The following is a 26376-nucleotide window of genomic DNA, read 5'->3' as shown; positions in this document are numbered from 1 at the left end:
GAACTGCAAGAGTCTGAGAGGTGATTTAATACTTGTGACACATAATTCAATACATTTGGGTCAAATATATCGACTTCTAATCTTTTCAGACAACTCCATTATTTTTTGTTCCTAACCCTAAATATATACAACTCAACTACCAGTCTCTTTGTGTGGGAAAACATGCTCCTCTATTCTGCAGCAGGCTCTCACTACATGATACTTCATTTCTTGATTTTAATTGGCCCAATATAAACAATTAAATTTCAATTTATACTAAATCAAATTAAAACAACAGCACGAGACTGAAGTTGCCCATCCAGCTGCCACTCGGCTGCCTGAGCCAGCACAACCCACCTCTAGAGGGTTAGCATCTTAAGGATCCGCTCAGGGGGTTGCGGTCGGGGTGCCATGAATGCCCTCTGGATCTCGGTATTGCCTCCCCTTCCCCAGTGGAGCATCTGGCCTAGTGATGCAGAAAGAATGTCAAACGTGGCTCAAGGAACCTTCTCCAAATTTCCAAAGGACTTTTCTGCATATATCCTATGAAGCCTGCTATTTGGAGGTGAGTGGCAAAAAAAAATCTGTACCTGAGGTGCTTCAGAGGTCAAGGAAGGAAGATCAAGAGTTTGAAGCTAGCCTGCCGTATGTAGTGATAGCCTGTCTGGGGTGGATGGATGGGTGGATGGGTGGATGGATGCCTGAGAGTCCTTGAACATTATCCTATACTTGGAAGACAAACAAGCAAAGGGTGTGACCAAGCAAACCGCCAGTTCTACCCACTGTTTAGTTACATGGGTGTCTCCAGTGCCTACAAGACCACATGAGAACAGAGGTAAGACATCCTCAATCCTCAATCCGTACACAATAAATCATAAAGCTAGCTGATCTATAAGGTCCAAGATCTAGAGCTTAAGAACCATAAAATCTAATTTTTAATTCATGCTCTTATACCAGCCAGCTAAAACTACTAATGACAAATCCATCACCTAGCTTTGCTCTACAGCTAGATAAGATGAAGCGCTTCTTGGCTTCGCAGAGTCTGTACACATTGACACCTGAGACAGAAGTATAAGCACACCACAAACCACTTTCTCTGCCCTCTGGTGCTGTGACTTAATTCCTAGAAACCGCTCAGTATTTATTTCCAGGGTTGGGGATGCAGGTCAGAGGTACATGGCTTACCTATTATGCCCAATGCTCTGACTTTGCCCGACATATAGATTTTCAAAACTTATGTTTTTTACCCTCTTGTACACCTGTGTCTGCTTTATTAATTCCTTAATACCTATGATATTCCAATGATGTCACACTGTAATCCAATTCTTCTGCTTAACTTCAAATTTGTAAAATTTTACCTTCTGTAAGTGAAATAAAATAATGAGACAAAAGATATTTTTTAAATCAATTATTGTCTGCTATTTTCAGTGATCACAAAAAGATCAAGAGCCTGATATTCAGGCAGAAGCACTAAGCTGAAATTCTTATGAAATGACATGTGATGGAAAGTGTGTGGGATCTCACCCAGGCACTCCCCATGTCCATCAAGCCTTAGAGGGCCTTCTGGAAGTAACACTGACACAATCAATAGACTATGAATTTTTCTGCCTATAATATCCAGGACACACTTTTAACCTAGAACTTACCCAGACTTCTGACAGTTGTGATCAAGTAACAGATGAGTTCCTTAAACTGATTTAATAGCCACGTCATTAGCTCATTTGCATAACTAGTCCTGTGATAAAACACTGTTAATCATCCAATAAAAATGGCAATAAAACGTGCACATATCCTAATATTGGTGAGGATGTGTAATGAGAATTAACATAGCAAGGCAAGCCAGGCAACTGGAAGACAGCTTCACACACTGTGAACGGGAATGAAGCTGATGTCTGAAGAAAATGTCAACAGTGGTGAACAAGAATTGTGCTGGCAATGCGTGGATTTTAAAGGAGAGAACCGCCCTTTCAGATTTGCTACCTCTGTTTAGAGTTAGCACATGAACTACCTCCTTTCCAATCAAATTTCTTAATTTTGTCATCAGAGAACTTAAACCAAGCTAACCAATGATGCTTGAGTTCGAGCAAGTACCTACAGACAGTCTGTCTTCCCCAAACACCGCCTTTGTCCTGTTACCATGGCAAACAATGAACTCACACATCACAAGAGTATAAACACCTGCTTTAGGTTTTGCGTGTTTAAGAGATTAATGCACACTCAAGAAAAAAAAGAAAGCTTCAGAATCTTAATGCGTGATTTATTCATTAAAATACAGGAAATCAACCAAGTCGTTCTTTTGCTGTGGGTGGGGTAAGGAGGACTATTTGAAATATTGTGAAAAAAAAAATATTATAAATTTCTAGAACTCAAACATTCGATCACTTTTCTGTTCACTTTTTAGATTCTGTAGTTTTGGGATTTGCTTATAAATCAACAAAGTTCTTAACATATGTTTTAAAAGAACTTCAAGTATTTAAATTACAAACAACAACAACAAAATTGACTTTCTTAAATCACATAAGAAGTTTTGTTGGGATTCTGAAAATTGTATTTGCGTAGACAGAGTAAGCACTTCCAAAATGAAGGTTAAAAATAATAGTGTTAGCACAATGGTTCTTCTTTCCATGCAAAAGGGAGCTGAGGGACAGAAAAATCAAAATGGAGTGGATATGAAAATGCTACAGTGAAACGTGTCACTTTGTATGCTGATTTAAGAAGTGAATCTGAGAAAAGAGCATTTAGCTGCAACCATGGCAAATGTTTTTAAACAAAACAGTGCCCAAAGACTTAAAATATGATTAAGACAGTGACTAATTCTTTTTCCTTGTGCTCTTAAGTCACATCTGTTAAGTTTAACCTTTTTACATGAATTTGCTTGCTTTTTGTCTTTCATTGTTGGCATCTTCTTAATCCTTCTGACTAATTATAATAAATAATCTGATGTTCAAACATGAACGCTGAGCTCTGGACAACAAATTACATAAAGATATACATCAAATTCTATTTACTCACACAAATATCTCCGAGCATGTCAAAAAAGAAATTGTACCTATTATATAATTATAAAATCGGGAGCATACTTTAAAACACCAAAGCAAGCGTAAGCCATAGCAATGGAGAGTAAACACATTCCCTACACCAGGCAGCACACTTTGAGACCTGGAAAAATAATAATGACTATATTTGTCATATAATTTCCTGTTTCAGATGCTATGTTTTACATATTTTGTTTTTTTTTTCTTAATTTGCTCTTATTTTTTAAGGTGTCACATTTTCGCCGTCTCTGACATAAACCCTTACTTTACAGGTTTAAGAAATAGGAACACTAGACTGGGCATGGTGCCACAGGACTTTAATCCCAGCACTGGGAAGGCAGAGGCAGGTAGATCTCTGTGAGCTTGAGGCCAGCCTGGTCTACACAGAGTGCTCCAGGACAGCCAAGATTGCATAGGGAGAATGTTTCAACAAGACTGGTGTGCAGGAGGAAAGAGAAGAATAGAAAAAAAAAAGAATTAAAAAAGTAAGAACACTCAATCAGACACTGTCCTGGTCTGTCTGTCCAAGCTAAGCCTACGCAGGTAGTGCCCTACTTAGGCAAAGATCAAAGACTAGATACAGGAATGGATTATGTTCTGGTTCTAAGCATGTTTGGAACACTTTCGTTCTTTCCCAAAGACATTGGTTATGTGAAAAATAAACAATGTTAACTCGTTATGTTTTTAATTCTTGATACCAACCAGAACAAGCCCACTTACTAAAACCTCAATGAATACAGGCTATGCTGAATGAAATAATGGTTGACTTCATCAGCGAATCAAGCTAAAGCTCAGTGACTAATTCATGTCCCAGGGGTCACCTTATCTGCCTTGTCTCCTTCTTACACGACATGCACAGAATTTCCACATCCAGCCCAATCCTAAGCCAACAGTATAAATGACGAAGGAATAAAACAAGGAATATTAGTGTCTAATATTAGTGTCTACCCTGGAGTAGGGTAGTCTGTAAGCTGCCTCTACTTTCCTTCCATCGTCACTGCCACTGTCTCTATGGTAGTCATTTTTATCTTCTTATCATTTTTATCATTTTTCTAGCTCAGTTAACCATTACTTTTAGTTTCCTGTTTGAGATAAAATGCATTCGTGTGTATTGTCAAGGACCAGTCTAAAAGTATAACAATGATCTTGTAGCTGACAGCACTAAGAGTGATGATTAATTGCTGAGTAAATAGACACACACAAATTCCATAATTGGTTCTATCTATTATCTTCATCTCCTATGATGAGGCTGTCACACAGAGTTTTGGTGGTGGCACTGCTGATCAAAGGAGCTACGATCTCAATCTACAAATGGGTCTTTGCATTTTTCTCCACCTATCCAGTATATTTTCCAAGTTTACTTAATAACAAAGTGGTACTTTCAAATTACATGAACATTTTTAAGATGTATGTGTATTACTTAGAACAAAAACCTTCCTGCATAGAAGCCCTCAATAGATGGCGACTGCGTGAGAAGAAACTGTTATTATGTGAGAGCTGCCACCAGAAAGAGCCATCTGCGAGCTGATAAAGGATTTCTAACATTGCGTCTATGTGGTGCCAAAATATCTAGTCGATGCAATTAAAAAAGAAAGTTAAATAAGACGTCTGGCACCAGAGACAAAAGCATATGCTGAATGCTGTCTCTTCCATTTCCCAACATGCTGTCTGGGGCCGTGCAGACCTAGCCTGAGCGGGAACTGTGTTCACAGGCATGGACCTTTATAATCCCCTCCTTCCTTTTAAAAGGGAGTCAGTTGGCCACTGTGTAGGCATCTAGAAACACTCCAAAACTGAAAAGAAAAGTAGATATGTCTGAGCCGACAAGGTGGTAAAGGCACTTACAGCCAAGCCTGTCAAGTGAGTTCCGTCTGTGGGACTCTGGGGGCTGAATAAGAGACTCCACTACTGCAGGTTGTGTTCTGACCTCCACGACACATGTGAACACACACACGCATAAGAGAGATAATAAACAGAGATAGGTAGATGACAGATGGATAGATAGATGAATACAATATAAAAGTAGATAGTTCTTACTATACAAATTTACAAGCAATGTGAATTCTGTGTTAGTTCTGGGGATGAACATATCTCTGCAATCATTTACACAGTATTGATTTACTCTGCCTATTTCTCCTAACTATGAGTTCATTTCCTCAGCTACAGAATTGACAAAATACACTGAACTGCATAGATCATTTGGGAATATGACCCAGGACAGTGAATATAAAACATGTAGCCCAGTGCCTGGGGTCCTGAGGAGTTCAGTAAGAGGTCACTATTGCTGTAGATTTAAACTGGAAGTACTAAGTAGAGAGAAAAGCTAAAGTGTCATTTCTGCATACTCACATCTATTATTTAATCAAAGCAAGACTTCCAGTAAACACATTATAAATGATGGGATATTAAAGCTTTGGGAATATTTTTAATTCTGGAATTGATTATTCCACTGACAAGCTTGTCTCTGCAAATCACTGTAATAACTTATATTTTAATAGTATTAACTTCATTAAACTGACTCTACAAAGACCTTATCAAATTTGTTTCTCTCCTTTCTCTAATTTGCGTTCAAGACAGAGTCTGTCCTGTAGCCTACCATGGCCTTAAGCGTGCTATGTGGACAAGGATGGTCTTGAACTCCTGACTTTCGTGCTGCCATTTCCCAAATGGATTACTGGTGTGTGCTGTCACACCCAGCTCATACAATATTGCATGCTAGATAAGCATGCTACCTGAGTTACACCTGCTAATCCACGTCTGAATTTGGGGAGTTCATCATCCACCTTGATGGCTTGCACTTAGGCCTCAACATTCCAGATACAAATCATCATAGCCAGCAGCAGCACTGCATTTATGCCAGTTCAACCACTCTAATTACAGACTTTTCTGAGGGAACAAACCCAGCCTGGCCATGAGAACCCATGAGCAACTAGACACAGACTATCCTGGCAATAAATGTGGTTCTTTGAAAAATGGTCTGACCACAGTACTGAAAACTGAAGCCACTGAGTTCCTCAAGAATTTGAAATGGGAAACACACTGGGCAATGCAGGGGTCAGAGCAGATCCCAGGATGCTACACGTCATGTTAAAACAAAGCTGGGAGATGTGAAACTTGAGAGAGACAAAGCTGAGGATAGGAATGCCGAGTTCCAGACAGGAAGCAGTGGCACAGGAAGCAGAAGCAGAGGGAATCTCTAAGCCACACAATTAAACATCTAAGCAGACTCTGAGTGGGATAGTCCTGCTGCTCTGGGTTTGGTGTTCAAGCAAGACATGGCCACCTTCTGCTTCCCCTTGCAAACCTCATGCGAGTAAGCTCCGCGGGTCCCTCTTCAAGGCCAACGATGTGTCTGAATGAATCACCCTTTCCCTCGCCAGTCAAGGTTCAAATCTCACTGCCACTAACACTGAAGTCTCAGCAAGTCATATCTTTTTTATCTGGTATCATCACGACTTTATCCTTGTCTTTTGTTATTTTTTTCACCTAAGCTATAGCAATTGTCTTACTCAAAAAAAAAAAAAAAATAGGACTGTGGGGGGAGGGGAAGTGGCAAAGGATAAACGCAGCTTGCAGGTAGGTTTTATTTACCCTCTTGGTGACCGAATTTGTTTATTTCATTAGTTGCATTATTTTGGAATTTGAAGACAAAATAGGCAAATCCAAGTTCTGACTTTTCTTGAGGGGGATGGAGGGGAAGGCTGTGAGGAGATCAGATCAGCTGATGGAGTGTTTAAAAACACACTCTCTATTCAATATTCCCTCTGCTTTCACAGTAAACCCCATTCCCCAAAAGTTAATACTTACAGAATCAAAACCTATAAGTATCTTTTTTATAATATATTTATTTATTTTTCTGTGTTTGTACCTGTATGTGTGCCATGTACATGAGCACATGCCACTGTGTGTGTGTGTGCATGTGAGGGTGTATTTATTTACAAGTGTGTGCCTGGGTGTGGGTCACAGAAAAACTTGTTGTAGCCTGTTCTTTCCATCTCCAATGAACTCCAGAAGCTTAGCTAAGGTCACCAGGCCGAGCAATGACGGTCTTTACAAGGTAAGCCATCTCAGAGCATCAACAGCAACAAGTCTAAAAGGAAGGAATTTTGAAATGTTATAATAAAAATAAAACATAGGATCAAGAGCAACAGTGCTCACACGTTCACAAAGGTGGTAAACGTGAATGAAAATATGAAGCATTGGGCTAGAGATGGCTCAGTCGTTTAATATGCTGACTGTTCTTGCAAAGGATATGAGCTCAGTTCCTAACTCAACTCCAGGAGAGCCAACGTCTGACTCTCCACACTATGCCATACACGTGCGCCATAGACTTACTTATACAGACACATGAACAAACACGTAAATAAAAATATATTTTTTTTCTTTTCTGTAATGGATGGTGCCCAAGCTGGCTCTGCAGATAAAGTTATTCACTGCCAAGTCTACTGCCTTGAGTATCACCTCTGCAACCCACATGGTAAAAGAAAAAGACCAAGTCTTCTGTAGCATGGTCTCTGTCTCTCGTTCTCTCTCTTTCCCTCTCATGCATGCACACAAACATGAACACGCACACACACTAAATATTTAAAATGTCAATAACCCACTGGACGTATTAGTACCACATTTTACTACTTCTGAAATTAACCTTTTGTTGTTCCCATGAGATATGTACCTAAGCATAATTTCACTGCCTGAGCGGTAAGTGAAAGCACAGAGAGACATAAGTCAATACAAATGACAATAAATGCCTGAGTGTGAGTTGATAGGATGAATGCTGGGAAATGACCATCTACCAATGTGTGGTGACTGCAGAGGCTAGAACAGCTCTCAAAGGCCAAGAGAAGTTACAGGAAGTTGCATACAATGGTCATACTCTGAACACTTAGCAGTTCATTATCTTCCCATAATACAAAGATTAGAAAAATCAAAGAAAAAAAAAAACCATAATCTTTAATGGAAAATATACCAAGAAAATTCACTGCCCAAGGGATAAGCAAAAGATAGAACATAAACTCTTCTAGAAAAAATATTTACATTAGTCACAAAAGCACAATTAACCAAACTAATTAAAGTAGCATTCCATGAGCCGAGTTGTTTGATTTCAAGAATAGCAACACTGCCACAAGTGCTTCAAGCATAAATTAATCTGAGTAGTTCTGTGCAACTGACTGTGATATACATTCAAAGAGAATAAAAATTTAAGTTCTATCTTTAAATACCATAGTATTATATTACAAAAAAATCTCAGAAAATGACTAGAAGAAACCCAAAACTACATCATGAAGAAAAATTTTTCAGTAAGATAAAAAACAAAACAAAACAAAAAAAAACAGGAAGAAGCAAGATTCGTATTCAACATTTCTTCATTAATACTTGAGTTGCTTTCATGTTTTTGCAATTCTTCAAATTTTCAGTAGTTATCCAAATAGCTTGCAAATCAAAGTATTTTTAAAGACTCCAACATAAAGCCTAATTAAGCAGACTAGTTTTCTTTAAATACCAGCTTCCCCTATTTTACTCTCAATAGTATCTCAAGACCAACAAAACACTGCAGATGATGGTTCTCTGCATGTTCGGGGGTAAAACCCCTGAGAGCCACAATCCCCACACAGATGGATCTGTTCCTCCCAGCCCTGCTCAGCAGCACCTGCACCCCAGCATCACACTACAAGGCATTCCTAACAGCACCTGGACAAGCTGTTGAGGAAAAGAACTAGACACTGGAAGAGATGAAGGATAATTAACAAACAGAGGGAAAGAGAGAGGAGAGAGAGAGAGAGAGAGAGAGAGAGAGAGAGAGAGAGAGAGGAAAAAACTATTCCTGGCACTCTCTCAACACTTGTGCAGAACCAAGCTCCCAGCCGGCACCTGGTGAAGGGAACTGGTAGATGTGATGATTCCAATTTACACATTCAGCACAACGTTCTGTCTGCCTGTCAATTTGAAACAGTTTTCTATTCAGTGATAACAGATACCCTAAAAGAATGCAGTGTGGAAATGCTGACAGGAATTTTATGCACTAGCTAGACCCTCTCTTCTGGACCAGCTGCATTTGCCTTCCTAACTCTTGAACGGACTCACAGTTCTTTATTTCTACTGTGCTGGGGGAGGGGAACCACAACTGATTTTTACACGTTAAGATTTAATATATCAGTTTTTTTAATGTAAATACTAGGTTTTTTTCTTAAGCAAAATAAAATATTATTCAATAAATTCTTTAAATTTTTTCTGTGGGTAAATAGTACAATATTTATCAGATGTCCAAAGTGTAAAAATTTATATTTCTAGTAAACAGAGAATGCACCGATGTTTTTTCTAAGTTGACAGAGACAGTAAGCGTAAGACACAGGAGACTATCCACTTGTTCTAATGATGGCGTAACAACTCTCTTACACTTGTCCTATGAAAAAAAGCAATCTCTTCTTTAGTTGCTCTCAATAGTACCAGACTTCCATTTTTAGAATGGATGGCTTCCTGAAATAACTACGTGTCGTTCAGGATTAAGGTCTGATGCAATGATTCTTCATCTAAGAGGAAACAGTTTCAAAGCTAAGGAATATAACAGACCAACAGGTATGAGAACAGGAAAACTCACTTCTGAAACCTAAACCCATGTTCAATGGATTCATAAAAAGGTTGGTTTTTTAAAAGAAAACCTGTGAGTTATACCTTATTGGAGGCTAGAATACTTATCAGTGGTATAAAGAACAATACTTTGACCTCACCATTCTAAAGCAAATGGTTCCTTTTCAAAATTACTGAAAATAAAAATACATCCAGTATGTACCATATATTTTCCTCAACACAAAGTCTGTGAATTTTTTTTAAGTCAAAGAAAAATGAAGACAGCCTTGTAATCCATATATCCACTTACTAATGTTGATTAAAGGAGAGTAAGAAATTCTAAATACCAACATAGATATTCAAACACAGGCTGCACACAAGTATTGAAATGTATTATGTTAAAATAGCATGTTGTAAAAATTCCCAATAAAACCCACTTTGCTATCACACACTGTAAGTACTTTACTGCTAGCAGCAAGGTCACTAAGAAAACACTAACCTTAAAGTGAAATATTTTCACACAGGCTTGAGAAGTGTGTGTAAGACATCACAACAAAATATCATTACTTGTTAAAATGACAAAAATGTCTCCTTCCTAAAAGGAGCAAATCACAGAAACAAAACCATGAGAATTTTCAAAGGACTAGAGATAACCATTGCTCACCATGTCTAAACTGATGTCATTAATCTTACTTCCAACACATTATCCCAAACAATAGAAAGCAAGCATTAAGCTGACATCAAGCCTAGACTTCCAAGAAAGAAGTTCCATGTATAAGGAGAAGAAGCCAGTGTCACCTGAGGGGATTTTGGGAAGGTCATGGTCACCTAGATACCTTAACAACTGGAGGAATGGAAGCACTGAGCTATGAGTAACCAGGCCTTGCTACAATTAAGTTTTAATTACACTAACAGTCAGCTGTGAAGACCAGTGACTCTACAAGCTCACACTCTGAAGGCCTCAGACTGCACTTTCAACATCCATAGACTCAACATACTGCTTGGAGATGTCCACCAGTGAAAAACTCCAGGCCCGTGAATAAAACATTTTCAAAATCTTATCTGGGTGCTAAACTACCTTGAATCTGTTTTCCAAACAAGTAAAACACACAAGTACATTCATCTTATCACCATTACAAATAAAAACATGAATAAAAAGTTGTCACTGACCTCACGGAATTCACTGAAACACATAAAAGGAAGAAGAATTTGTGGAAAACAGAGCCTGATGGGGCAGGAGGGGTGCACATTAAGTCATTCTGCCCAATCAAAGCATGCTCTCACTGCTACTGGTCAGTTTGGACCCTCATTAACTACTACTGCACAGTGGTTTATTAATTCCGAGTGTGTTTGTATTTTTTTTTCTCAAGCTACCAAAAGAAACCAACTTTCAAAGTAACCCCTACCAAAATTTAAAATTTAAAAATACAAGCATTGTATTTAAGAGGACATTATCTTTTGGGTTGTTTTTGTGTTTGGTTTGAGGTAGGGCCTCAGGTAGCCCAGGTTTGCTTCAAATTTCCAATCATCCTGACTGTAGCTCATAATTGTTGAGATCACAGGCATGTGCCACTGTACCACCTAGGAAATATTATCTGGTCACAGAATTGATGTTAACATAGAGCAGACATTCAAAGCCTAAGAGTGGGACAGTGGCGACGGCAGGGGGGAGAAGAGAAGTTACCTGAATATTGAGAACACACTAGAATAGAAATGTTAGCTCCTAAATTTGCAAACACAGGCAGCCTTATAACTTATCCTACTGAACCCTCAAAATCGATACGTGGTGCTGGAAGATACTTGTTACCCTACCAGGAGTCATGTCACACAGTAGCTTTGACCAGTTGACGTGTCTGAAGCGTAGATGTGGGGAGAAGAGTGTTTGGAAAGGGTATGTGGGAACCTGAGTCAGTCAAATAGCTGTGGCCCAATGTTGTCAACCATTTGCTGGATCCTTAAATTGTTGCAGCATGTCAACTCTGTAAATGACTTCTGATCTAAAATGCATTCCAAAATACAATGTAAAGAAGTCAGCCATTCTAGTTACATATGAGGACTTCTGTTCCAAAACTGTGTCTTTAAAACTGTAGCCAAGGACTGAAAAGCAAAAGGGAGCATACATAATAGCCAGTGTGACAAATGTAAATTCGTCCTCCCCTCAGAGTCTTGCTATTTTATTAAAGTATATGACCTGAAGACATGTGTATACACTAGTTTTTTATGAAATCAGTTTCCAAATACCAGGGTATTATTTTAATTTAAACTTAGTTTAATTTTTTGAGCAAAAATGATCAAAAATATCTGTTCAGACTTTGTCAAAATTTTACAGCATTATACTTTTTACTTGTCTTATCAGTTAAACAAAAGTACTTGAAAGCATGTGATTCTTATATTTGCCTGAGCTACAAATCTCTGCAGGACACTAAACTAAAATGTACTCACGAATGTTAGTAATAATTAGGACAACAAATTAAGCCAACCACAATGTTAATTCAAACAGTCAAATGCTGCGACAATTCCAGGTTTATCACTTCTGGATCCATCTACATGTATTTCCCTCTTCTACCCAGCATTTAGCATTTTAGTTCAAACAGAAATGGGAGCAAGTGGTAAAGATTTACCACGTTGCAAACTGGGGTCACACCTATCTCCAGTATTTTTTAATCACTAAATATTTTCCACTCAGTTTTTGCCATCCATTAACAGCACTGTTGAAAGCGCGGGGTGACAGTTCTCAGAGGCAAGCTTTCTAATAAATAGAGCAGGATCACAGGATCTGCAGCAATCCCCGTTAATGGGGCAAAAGTAAGAGCTAGGATGTTCTATTTGCTGAAACTCTAAAACAGAGCCCGGATTAAACAAGCTTCCTGTGGCAAGCAGGATAAAGAGAAAGGATGACACCCAATGCCCCAACCTGAAAGAGGACTGGGGAGCAGGTCCTGACTTAAACTATTTGATGATGGTAGTGATCACTGAGAAATGAAAACTAACTATACTGTAACACAGGCTTTCAGAACATTAAGTCTATCATTTCATCAATATCTGATAACTTCAAAAGGAAACTGTACTTAGAAAACCATGCGCTTCTCACTGTAAACTTCAGAAAATGTTTTGAAGTTGCTGAGTTAGCATAGCTGTATTATTTTGTTACAAAACAAAGTCAGTTTTAATAAATCCTTGCTGTTGTGAGACAGAATGTTCTTGAACAGCCCAGGTGAGCCGCAAATTATCCCAGAATGGTCTAAATATGTGATTCCCCTGCCTCAGCCTTTGCAAGTACTGAGGTTACAGATGTGTGGCTACCTTGTCCAGCAATTGCCTTTAATCTGCATGGTACTGAACAAAGAAGATCTTGAAATGAATTCTCTCTTTGATAATAGCCATTAAGTGAAACAGTAGTGTACAATATCTTGAAGTATATTTTATTCTGGACTGAAAACTTCCTGAGGTAGGAATGTCTGTCAACCAGCTAAAGCCACATGTTACATTTTATGGGAGACGACCGGACTCAGCAATAGAAACTCCATGAAAGGACAAGCCTATCTGTGACATGGGAGAGGCTACACCACTGACCTCCAAGCTTCCAAGGTCAAGCCTAATATTTAACAAACAATGAAAACAAGAACACCTAAGGTGTCTACACAAAACTGTTTTCATTTCAAATTTGCTGTTTCCTCTAATTCTAGCTTTCAAGTGTTCAAAAGACTACTGCAGGCACATTTAATTTGTAATTTTTATTCTCATAAAATCAGTAACCTATTTCTGTCCTTGAAAGAAGGCAAAGGGATTACATCTCTACTGCGAAGAAATATTGTTATCTGCTATGAAAAGAAATAAACAGAACATCTTTGATTTCACTTTCAAGTGACAACATTATACGACCATAAGCACTTGAAATTTCCTTAAGCCACTTTTCCTGATCAGTTAACACGAAGTACTACACCCAGTCTACAATCTTGCAGCCCAAACATACCACAGAAGTAAACCTGATGTTGGTTATTGATCTATGCTGACCTTGAGAATATTAATATAAAATACCACATAATGAACTTTCCCCAAATAAGTTACGACAAAGAACAATATTTCACATTACACGCCTGCTTGTTAACTGTTACTTTAAATAATAAAACAATGTATTAAGATGCTATTAAAATAATGTATCTGTATAGAATAAAATAAAAGTAGGGCAGACCAACCGGGAATAGAGGGAAATATTAAGGAGAGGGCAGACTGCATGGCTGTGCAGGGAATTTTTTTTCAAAAGCAAATCATCAGATAAAAGGTCATCGCCAAGCATACCAAACGAGATTAGAACATAACAAAACATAACAAGGCTCCCTGCATCCTGAGGTTCCTCGGCTCTCTCCTTAACAAGGGTCAGAAAGCTGAACACTGTGCTGCTTCTTTATTTCAACCATGCCATTACAGTTAAAAATAAATGTCTTGCAATGACTGAAATCACTATCATGCAAATTGTGATTGTCTGAACATTTTAATAACCATAACCCAGGATACATATCTCTTCACAGAAACTACCAATGTCTGTGCCACACGGGGACTTGGCAGTCATGATTCAGGCCCACCCCAGACAGTGAGTCGGAATCCAGTCTGCTGGTCCCCAAGTGACAGACTCACAGCCATGCGCACTAAATTCCCATCCACAGCACGCTGGCTGTGACTTTTAAGGTTCAACATGACTGCTCTCAATCCCCCCCCCCCCCGGCAAAAAGAGCTTGGTGAGAGGACAATCCTTTCTGGGTCTTAGTTTCTTCACTTGTGGAGTGAGAAATTTTACACAACTAATCAACAAGCTGCCAATCCTCCTCCTGACTACTCAATCCTCCTCCTCCTTACTCAATCACCTGACACTACCGCCTCCCACAGCACTCTAGCACTCAAAAGAAAAACAAAACAAAAAAAAAAGGGGGGGGGGGGTGGTTCCAGGTCTCTGTGTGAGTCAGCAATGCCCTCCTGAAGGCTCTGGCTTCAGTCCATGCAACACTAACTGAATTCAAGACCTGGCTATGAATCACCTACTTTAAACCTTGTAGCTTAACTATCTCTTATCTAAAAGACTTGGGGCCAGAATTATTCCTCATTTCAGAACCTTTCAGATTTGAAACCATTTCTAAGATTAAACCGCTAACAAACAAACAAAATCAGCACGTTGGCCCTCACATATGTGGACTCCAGAGTGTTTTGTTTGGATTTTCAGATGTGGTATGCTCAACTTGTACTCCAAAGAAAAGCATAAAAACCAAAGAGGGGAGTGAAAAGTAATGATTAAGCCACAAATGCATCAAATAAAGAGAAAGGGATGATCACAAGGGAACAGTTTGGAAGCACCTTATAAATATGCAATGAACGAAAAGAAAATTTTATTTAGCTCTCCTTTAGAGAGTAAACCTTTCCACAAAACACAGCTATATTATCTAAATCTGTTCTGTTCCAGGAAATTTCTTCGTAATGCTGAAGTTTCCTAAGATACTGAACGTTGTCTTTGTATTTAATTATTTACTATTTTAAAACTATTTTAATTAATTACTTTAAAATATTTCAGTCACAACTTTGTTCCCTATTGCCTTTCATAACAATCTACTTCTACCTACATATTTCTTAAACCCAAATCTTGATTTTTAAGGCTCCATACAAAATTTCTTCAAAAGCTTGGAATTTTTCTAAAGGTGCTGTTTTCTATGTGTTACTTTTCTGCTTTGTTTTTAACTACTCCCATAATAATCTGGTCTCATCTTGATCTTACACCAACTTTGCCCACATGGAGATATGGGTTAATAGTCCCTCACTTCATTTGAAATTAACTAACTACAGAATGTGGGGGCCTAGGGTGTGGCCCAGGGTAGAATGCTTGCCTGGCATGAAGAAGGCCCTGGGTTCAACCCTGAGCACAGACAATTTCAGTTAAAAACACTTAAGAGTCATGGGAAAGTGCAAGTGAGGAACCATTGAAGACATGGATGGAAGGGGTTTTAGCATAAAATGGGAAAAACAACTTTAAATAAGTTATAAACCAAAAGGGGGGTATGTGAAATAAACCAACAGTAACAAAATCACAACACTGATTCAACTTTTAATTGGTGCTATATTACAAAATCTTCTCATTTCAAATTCTCATAGGAACTTGTTCAAGTAATACAAATAGTAAACTACTAGAGTAACTAAAAGATACTTTTCAAACTAAAAATGGCACGAGACCACTACCACCAATGAATTGTAGTCACTGGAAAAAGTGATCAAGTGGCTAAGAAAACCAAAAAGGAGTTCACATCAAAATATAAGTGACTGACAGCCAAGTACATAAAAAATGTTTTTATCCTTTCAAGTAACCCCCAAGTTAGAAATACAAACTAGAAATAAGCCTTTGTTTTAGTTGGCATCACTGCTAATAAATAATATTAACATTCTCATAAACTGCTTATCAACATGTACCCACTTAGAAAAGGCAATTATGTGTCTATATCTAGGACTCCAGCATCTGGAAATAACTCAATACTAAAGAAATATTTCCTATGAAGGTGTTCATCTAGTTAATACCTAAAAAAAATTAAGAACAAATGTCTGGTAAGTGAAAGTTGAAGTTAAATGTCTTTATATAATTACATGATAAATTTTGTAACTGCTCTGCAAAACCATTATCAAAATAACACCTATCAGTGAATAATTTATCTTTGTTTCATACATGATTTGGTATTTATCTGTAACATCACTATGTACATTGTAAAAAACAAAAAAAAATAGGATGTGTCTAAAGAAAATAATATAAAAAGTTCAAAGTATAAACAACTTTACAATGCTATCTTGATTCTTTTTAAATCTCTCTTTTCTCACGAAGATGTGCTGCATTCACTCTCAGAATAAAAGGGGGAAGGATACTTTTAAGAAAAATAAGCTCTCAAAGCAAGAATTATGGCAGACATGAAAGTCACCATCAGGAGAGTCCCATGCCGATAAGAAGAGATTATAAATGTTGTTTGTGCTTCCTGGAGCGCAGATACGGAATTCCCTTCTCAGCTTTGCATTTTAGCCACGAGATCCCAAGGCCGGGACTAGGTATTCTCTTGGAATCACTTCTGTCAAGTTGACAAAAGGAGTTCAGAGACAGGGTTGAAAGATGTCAGGAGATATTCACTAATCCACATTGATGTCTAATACATGTAGCCTGCATGGCTGTCATATGTCATTCTCTGTCACGCAGAGGAGGTGAAAAGAAATAAAGAGTGCCACAGGGTAGCGAGCATATGTTTCAGTAAGACACTCCCTTAGTAATGTGGAAGATAAATCAGGCTTTCAAGGCATACCAGTCCTCATTAATAGTTACGTTCAATCATTCCTATTATCCTTTTCTCTGATATTGTAACCCAACTATAAGGTAGACTTAAAAGTAAAAAATGCATGTTAATTTAAAAATAAAGAAAATGCCTTCTCAAAACTGAAACAAATGAATGGCAAATAATTAACAAAATAAAGAGCCTGCAAAATTATGGTGCTTTCGATGCTTCCTGTGTTTTTAATTAAGCCACCTTTAATATAAAATTGATTGTTGCCAATGTAACAATAACGGTGATGAATGCCTGATTTGCATGTAAAAAATCAATATTTCTAAAATGTACTTTCCTTTGAGAAAATCATAACATCTATAAATATTCGACACAGTCTTTTCCATCTGATAACTGAAGCTTGATAAGTACCCATAGCTGAGGACATAACGTTAGTGAGTTTTCTGGGTTAGCTGTTGAGATAGATACACTAATTTATGACACTTTTTCAACAGTAGTGGAAATACCAATTAGTCAAAGAAGAGACTATAGCTAAACAATATTTTTTTTGCCACACCATGAAAGACAGAAAGTCAGAATTAGTCTTAAAAAAAAATACATAAGAATCAAGTTCTTGAACAGTCTCCAATTATGAAACAGCATACATTAACGGTGAAAACTAACAGATGAAGTGACCTACATATGGGCCTGGCAAGACGCCTACCGCTCCTGCAGCACCCACCATGGGTGGCTTACACCAACTGTGGCTTGCAGTGGCACCCGCACTGGCATGCACAGAGCCTCCATGCAGACAGACACACAGACACTTTGTTAAAAATAAAAAAGGTGGCACAACAGGCACAGGGGCACACACCTTTCATCCCAGCACTCTGGAGGCAGAGGCAGGTGCATCTCTGAGGTGGGTACCAACTTATTCTACAGAGTGAGTTCCAGGACAACCAAGGCTATGTACAGAGACCCTGTCTCAAAAACAGAACAAAATAAAATAAAATAAATACTTCTTAAATGACCTAAGTTACGACAAAAACTTTTTCAAAGCTTCTTATGTACTCTATAATTTTAATTTACACAACTTTAACTCAAAAATATATCTTCAATTAGACAATAAGTGATTCTATGCTATACATCATATTCAAATATGATGCTATCTTGCACAGTTTATAAGTGGCATTAAGTTTATTTTAAACCCTATTGTACATCATTACCTGTGGAGAATATTGCCACAGTCAAATTATAGGACAGTCGCAAGGCACAATAAGTTTCAGGTGTCCTAACAGGGGACAGGGTTAAATGCCTCCTCCACTAAGGAGGAAAAGAGCTTTAGTCTGCACTAAAAATATAAATAAAAAGAAAAAGAAAAAAATGTAAATGCTTTGTTTTGAATGGATGCTAATTTACCCAATCTCTGAGTTTAAACAATGAGGTTACATTAGATATGCAGGGAGCACAGACACAATTCCTATCAATTTAATGGGAGTTATGACTTCCATTAAGTTTAATAGGAGTCATACAGCCAAATCCCCCATGCACCTTCCTGGAGATTCACATCCGAGGCATCGACTAATCAAACACACTGCACAAAAGTAGGTTGAGCTGCTAGGCTGTGCAATCTAACAGGGCTTCCGCAAGTCAGCTAGCACTGGGGGCCCACGGGCGTTCTCAGGAAGAAAAAGAGCAAGGTGCCGCTATGAAAAAACCAGCGCACCTAGCAGCCCAGCAGCACCACGAAGCCATGCTTACCCCTAGCTGCTAGTGTTATTTCTGCAATTTAATGTAACTATTTCTATGTATGTACGCATGTGTTTGCATGTATGTATGTATGCTATGTTCACTGCCAAAACAGGTTAAAAGATATAAAACAAAACAAATAACAAATAACCTTTCCCTGAGTCTAAAATTATGCTCAAGGAACATGATCTCCAGGATGGAAGAAATAAAATAAAATAAAACTAAAAACGTAACAGAAATTTCAAGGAAGCATGTGGTTTTATCAACTTCTGAATCACAGTGAATAAAACCACAAATTTTTTTTTTTCAAAATTAATTTTCAAAGCCTTACAATGCAGGATGGGACCAGGAATTAGTGACAGTAACTGCCTAGCATGTGTACAGACTGGTACTTACCACTCTTGTCCAAAAGCTCCTGTCCTCTCCTCCATTACAATTCCATCATAGTCTTCTGTGGCTGCTACAGACTGGTTGATGACTGGAAACCAGCATCACAGTCCTCCCCTGATCCTGGGAAGCTGACTTGGTATGTGTGTGCATGTGTGCATGCAGACATATGTAAATGTATATGCACTATATATATATATGTGAATGAAAGAAACACTAAAACTGTTGTATGTCTGATTCAGTTTAGCAGTGGAGAAGAATCGCTTTTTCCCACTAAACTCAGACCATTCTGAAAGAAACAGTAGTATACCAAAATAACCTTTCTCATTCATATTTTACCCCATTCCTGCCTTTGTTCCACAGCTACATATTAAAAATATCAATTTAATAAAATAGCCCTAGTGCAAAAGGTATTAGAAAACGTGCCGTCTAGATGCTGGCTTGATGCTATTCTCACCGGCATGTTCTCACGTTTTCTTGATTTCTACAAAAATGTGAATCTTTATTTTTCATTTGCATTTATTACAACATTTTTCTTTGAAATTGGGGTAAGCAACAATGTTCTTTGAATTAATTAAGTAGAACTCAGAGTTATGAGGTCTAATGATCCCTTCACGGCATAAAGCATTTGGACTAAAGTTCCTATCCCTGGCTTTGCTGAAGAACTGCTTTATTTGTAACCTGTCACTTGAGCGAGCCTTCATGTGCCTGACTTATGCTTGCCAGGGCTCCATTATATAGCATAATTTAATTCTCTAGGACACAAAAATTCAATTTGCTTTCCTTCTTACTGATACATGATTCCACAGTGGGTTACTGTGCTCATAAAAATTGGCCAAAATAATCAAAGCACACCAGGTTCTCAACAGAACTGACTTGTAAACGGCGAGGTTAGCTGTACAGAAATGTAAGTCAGTTATATGGAAAACTTACAGAACATTTCAAAGTATGCTCTTCATGCAATCACTGTTTGCACAGAGACACTACAGTCTTCCAACCTACATTGAAGATTCAAGAACAGGGCATTGTTTCTATTTTGAAAAAAAAAATCACATGATAAATTTGTGAACAAACAGAATATCAGTAGCTAAATTTTCAACTAATTAGTTTTACCACCTTAGAACATTTCAAATGAGTGTTGAGATTTCTTTTTGGTGTGCACAGGGAGAGGTGAGGGCAGTTAAGTGACAGAGTACCCCCGGCAAGCACAAGGCCCTGCATTCCAGGCCAGCACTGGGGAAAAAAAATAAATAAAACAAAACAAAAAACAAATAGCAAAACTACAAGAATTTGCACAAGAAATACATCCTAGAGACAAGATTTGTCTAACCATTGATAGATGCCTCATGAATTTGGTGACAGGCTTCTCGCGGGTACTGATGAACATTAAATTCAAAACTACATGAAGCCTTCACACTTACTCCAAGTGTGCAATCTCCTCCGTGTACGCAGGAGAAACTAAATGTGTGAAGACTGTAGATAGGGACCGTTAACCTCCATGATGGCCCAGTTAGGTTGGGGGCTTTATGCTTATCATCTTTAGAGCTATAGGGGGGAAAAATGCTTGTTTCTACTGAAAGGGTGCAGAACTGGGAAAACAGGTTAAATAACGTAATGACTCCAATCCTCGGTGGGCCTGGCAGGCCGGTTTCGGTCCAGGGAATACCTCAAGAGGCAGCACTGCAATGACCTGGTGATCCGCAGTGGGTTCCTGAGGCTCCAGCCCCAGCAAAGGAACACAAGCTCCTGCGCTGGAGCCCTGCAGCGCGTGCATCTCCTAATCTCAGGCACACGCTCAGGTTCAACACGCCACACAGAGCAAAGGGACAAAGGCAGCTAGCCTAAACCTTCTTCTCAAGGACAGAGCAGGGGAAATGTGAAAACAGCCTTTGTGTCTGCAAACGCAAGAGTGGGGAGATGAGCCCAGACCTCATCTAAGTGTGCTTGCTAAGTATTTTGGGGGCCTGAGTCCGAGTCACAGAATCCATACAAAGTTAGGCATGGAATTGTGGGGACAGAGACGAAAGGATTGCTGGGACTTAATGACACCAGCCTAGCTCCAAGTACACGGCGACACCTCGAATCTACGGAATGAGTCACCAGAGAGTGACAAACAGGACCACCCATGTCATCCTCTGCCTACACACACACACACAGGAAAAGGAAAGAAGAAAAATAAAATTCTTATAAAAAGAAGCTTAATGGCTGAGAAGTTAAAGTTCTATCCCCATGCCTTTCACACCTAACTTTGATTGGTTTCTCAGCAGCAATTCGCAGGTCGTTATCTGGTTTCTGGTAATAAAGACAGGCAGTGCCAGACACAAGTCTCCTAAGACAGATTCACCTGCCACCGCCTAGACCTGTGCGCTCACTGCAGCTACCCTCAAAGCCGGCAGCACTGAGTCTCTCTCAGGATTTTTTTTTTTTTTTTTTTTTTTTTTTTTTTTTTTTTTTTGCCAGTAGGAGGGAATTCTTTCAAAAGCAACACACCCTGGCCTGATGAGGCAAAAATGAAATTTCTCTTAAGAGCGGATATGAATCCTGACCTGTGAGGTGACACTGGAAATAAAACTACGGCGGCTCATGAAAAAAAAAAAAAAAAACCTCTGCACGGCGGCCCCCCATGGAGTGAAGCTACCGTGCCGGCAAAGCGGTCTCTATCTTGATTGGAAATTTTTTCATTATTGGACTAATGAGCCGTTGGTCCACACCTGGAATCTTTTTTAATGTATAAAAACACTCAACTATAACAGCAGGAATTCAGACAGCCGTTTTCAAAAAAAAAAAAAAAAACAGATGCAAAATTATAGACCATACGTATGATTTTCACAGCAGCCCAAGACTAAGATTCATATTATTCAACTCGGTTTCCGCCTGTTTATCATTACAGTGCTAGTTATTCAGACATATTACACTTCTAGATTTCCTACATTCTCTAAAGCAAAGAACTGAATCATCTCTGAATTAAATATTTGCCTGTGTGTAACTTTCAAGTAAATACATATATGTTTCAAATGTGGAAATATTTTCAAATATTCTTAAATATGTTCATCAGTTAAATTGCACTATTAAGTTGTGTTCGCATATCAAATGTAGAAAAAAGGGACAGCAGGCAGAAAACAATGAAACACAACTTGAAAACAAGTCTTTCAAAGAAACTACCTTTGACAAAATGAAAATGTTTACTTTGTTGACGTTCTCCACAGAGACAACACACAGTGGCTTCTGGACAGCTGATAATGAGCCTTTTCCTTATCATTTTATTAATATGTAAAAACCGGAACACTGAAAGTTACACATAGTTAAGTTCAGTGCTTTACTGTGTCAAGACTAAAAGAATTCACTCTATGTGGAAGAATTTCTAAAAGATTTTTTTAACTTAACATATTTTCATGCTAAATACAAACATTGCCATGAGCTACCAGCTATAAGATTGTCACATCTTACCTCTGTTCCTACTATATAGAATAAAAAATCTATGTGTGCTTCTTTAAAAATTAGGTCTGTGTTTAAAACTACACTCACAATTATTAAAAAGTTAAACATTTTGTAAGGACTGGGGTTATAACTCAGTAGTAAATATTGTTTTTCTTAAGTATAAGGAAAGTTTCTATTTTTCTGAAAGGTTTCACACTTCAAAAGTATAGATGTGTATTCACAAGTATGGGAAATTTTTATTTCAGCTGTTACACTAATATGACTTTGAAGCAGAATTAAGACAAAAGTTTAAAAAAAAAAAACCCTAAAATGCAAAGAATGATGACAAAAGAATTCAAGTTTTCTGAAATAAAGGCAACAATACATGTAAAATACATGTAAAATCTGTGCCAAAGAACTGTTGAAAATTATATTTTGTAATCTATAAGCTGATACAAAATATAAAATAAGGCATCTAGCACATTCTTTACCAGAGAACAGTGTAATGGAAGTAATTTATCTACAAAAATATGAATTCAGCATTTACTTTTAAAATAACAAAATAAGAGTGTAGCCACTTTAACACAGGAAGATTACATCCTTCAGGCCACTTGGGTTTAAGAAAAAGAATGAACTGTGTCTTACCTTCTGTATTCGGTGAGAAACTGATTATAATGATAAACCACAGACTTCGCATTCTGCAACCAGAAGACACCATTATTGATCCCTTTAAATATTTTCTTTGTATTCCTTAATGAATCTAGTTATAAATGCCCAGCTTCATCGAACCCAGCAGTCTGCATCATTGATCCTCATATCTGAAAAACAAACAAACAAATCCATCATTACTTTAAGGCCCTGGTATGGCGTCATAGCAAATGCATAAGTAACAAATCTCTCCCCTTCTCTCCATTTTTTAAGAATAAAATACATCTGATTACACATCCAGGAAGGTAACTGCTCCTACATGCACAATATTTGAGTCATGCTGAAAGCAAAGCCCCCAAAATGTGTAGCCAATTATATTCATAAATATAAATGTGCATTTTTTAAATAATTTCTTCCTCTTAGGAAGAATCTCTTGAAAATCACTTGAACTAAAACATCCATCTCTCTATGACCTTTTGATCAGAGAACTAGCTTTAGAATACAGAATACCTCTAGACAAATGTATAAACACATGAGCTTTTGCTGATCATAGTAGCAGCAATATAATTTAATATTTTCTTCAGTTACTTTGCAAGATAGATTTGATGAGTTCATTTTTCTAAACAAAGGTAAATGGTTGTTAACATATAGGTGTATGTTCCTTTACAACATAGGCAATCAAAATACCATCTTCAACCACTACTTCCCTGCAAATTATTCATAGAATAATCAGTTAGTTACTGTCTCAAAATCACTTTCTTTTAATGCTTTAGGTTTCCTATCATGGCTTTTCTCTGAATAAGGTGAAACTTAAGATCAAAGTAACATGACTGAGTCTACTGGACCCAAATAAATACTCAAAGACCCTGAGAACTGTATCTTCAAGGGCTTTGGGGGTTTCTTTTCTTTTCTTTTTAAGACAGCATCTAATTCTAGGTTATTCTGAAATCCATGATCTTCCTGTCCCAACCTGAGCACTGGCATTAAAGGTGTGTGTCACAAGACTGGATTGGATCGCTTTTTTAAAAATAACTGATACAGGGATGAACCTAATTTTGATGATCCCTGATGGGTTCGTCTCCCCAAACTAAAAACAGTACAAAAGAGGAGTATGACTTCAAATCTTTCCATATCCTCTGCTCTTCAGATCACAGGAAAACAGATCATTTTGAGACTTCCAAACAACTGGTTTACCTCTTTGTAAGGTAGTGTAAGGAGCCACTGAGCCTTACATACAGCACACATGAAATGAAGACAGTTCCCAAATATACTTGAACCTCCTGGTCCAACCTCCCATAGTAAGGAAACCACTGCTCCCTTAAAGAACCCTTCAGAAGCTGCAACTGTCAAATTTATGTAGTGTTTGCTGTTGGGTAAGGGGCAGGACTGTGTGAATTGAACCCAAGGACTAATCTATGCTAAGCGAGTTTTCTACCACTGAGCTACCAAACCCAGCCTTAACTGAAAAGATTTATAAACTGGGAACATAAAGCCACTTCTATTCCTTGACTCTCTCAGGGTGTGTACATACATGCCTCAAAACAAATTCTTAGTGATTTAAATCCTATCACTAAAAAATAAAAAAAAAAATAACTGCAAACCAAAATTTCCCTGCTCATCAAGTATTCCATCATGTCATCTGAATTACTCATATTTGTTAGAATCACCATGGACTACATTCTATTAGCAGTTCCCTCTATTCTGTCATGACATAACTTCAATGGAAAAGCGGTCAGATTCTAAATGGTTTGAAACATAACATTCATCAAACTACAAAGGGATTATCACTGCTGTCAGCAACAAATATACCAAAAAAGATGTGAGAAACAAATTACTCTGAATCTACTCTCTAGCATTTGCATATAAAAATCCACAAAAGACTCAGATGAAAAGCTATCAAGACATTTCTATTATAAGGAATTGGTTTTATCATGCCTACAGGTAAGGGATAAAACTATGTCTGTGCATATGTCTGTGTATGTATTGATACACTTCAGCCCATATTTTAGCGCTTGGGAAGTACTGAAGGGATTTTAGGCGTGGCCATGATAAGGGAGCAGTGGAGATTGGGCAGCTCTAAGAACACCCCATATAAGCCTCTCTATTGAAGGAAATAAAACAAACAAAAGCAGGGGTACCACAGTTCTTTCTCTTCTGAATGCAAATGCCACAGAAAAAAGGAAGACATCAGAATTTAATCTGATGGAGACAGGACACAACTCCATATGCAGAACTAGCCAGCCTGCTCTGATAAGCTTCCCCAATCTTAGCCAAAAGACAACCTGGAGTAAAAACCTGCAGTTTACGCTCCTGTGGCAAGACTTCTATTGAGGCTGACGGTTACTCTACATTAGACAGATCAAAACGCTAGTGCTCTGATACACCCAAGTGCTCGTCAATGAGTATTCTCTCAAGGGCTTCAACCTCCAATCAGCTGCTCAAGCAGCTGAGAATAATTTCAATATATAAATGATAGCCATTCATTGCTACAACTACAACTGAGCCAGCCTTTGGACGGCTCCACGCTCAAGCAAGGAATTTTGCCTACCCAAGTTTTTCTTGCAATGCGTCCTTTCCTCTCAGCTCTCCACACAGGCAGCTTGCCCACTTGTCCCACTCTCAAACCCGTTTCCAGTTTCCTACAGCAATCCAAGATCCGTCTGTCTTTGGTCACCCACTATTTGAAAGAGTCCTTGTTTGTGGGAAGAAAAGGAAGGAAGAAATCAAGGGCTGATGTCTGCCTTGTAGGAAACAGCTGCCAAGATAGGACAGCCAGTGTGAGTGAGAGGGAAAGGCAAGAAAAACCACACAACCAAGACCTCTATTGTGGTCTTTGGCCAGCACAACGACTTCAGAAGCAGATTTTATGCACTGAAATCCCATGTACTCTTAAGGTTTGAGAATGTGAAACACACTTTACAATGCACAGTCCACTTGACTGGAAGACCCAACATAAACGTCTGTTTCTGGTAAATGGAAGATGCTGGAATGTATAAAGCCATGGCTTCTTTTATGCAAATAAAGATGGAGTTCATCTGCCTGTGCAGTAAGTAAAAAGAATATCAAATTTATTTTTCTCATTCTACAACCTATAAGGAATCACTTTAACATCAAATAAAATCATTTCCAGAAGTTCATACTTTGAGTGTAATTTTTGAAAACTAAGTCAGAAGATTTTACTGCTGTGATCCAAATTAAAAACAACCCTTCATTGAACAAATGTTAATGAAAACTGAAATACTTACAAACCACAATCAGCTAAGAATAGAATGAATAAATAAATATGGTGAAAGGAATCCAAGAAAGCTTTGCTCCTAAAATGA

General features: G+C 38.1%; 1 protein-coding gene across 50 annotated transcripts in view; it reads right to left on the bottom strand.

Annotated features, from left to right (window-relative positions):
• Adgrl2 (adhesion G protein-coupled receptor L2) overlaps nucleotides 1-26376 on the bottom strand; it is a 636611-nt gene that overhangs the window by 119607 nt on the left and 490628 nt on the right. For all 50 annotated transcript variants that reach the window (XM_060392547.1, XM_060392555.1, XM_060392556.1 and 47 more), the window contains one exon: nucleotides 23051-23223. In XM_060392547.1, coding sequence (XP_060248530.1) covers nucleotides 23051-23123 — 73 coding nt within the window. In that variant the 5' untranslated portion in view covers nucleotides 23124-23223. The remainder of the gene's footprint in view (nucleotides 1-23050; nucleotides 23224-26376) is intronic.

The sequence above is a fragment of the Meriones unguiculatus genome, chromosome 10 (assembly GCF_030254825.1).
Source record: "Meriones unguiculatus strain TT.TT164.6M chromosome 10, Bangor_MerUng_6.1, whole genome shotgun sequence".
NCBI lineage: Eukaryota > Metazoa > Chordata > Mammalia > Rodentia > Muridae > Meriones > Meriones unguiculatus.
Note: the sequence above shows the minus strand (reverse complement) of the source record. Positions and strands in the feature narration are given on the sequence as shown.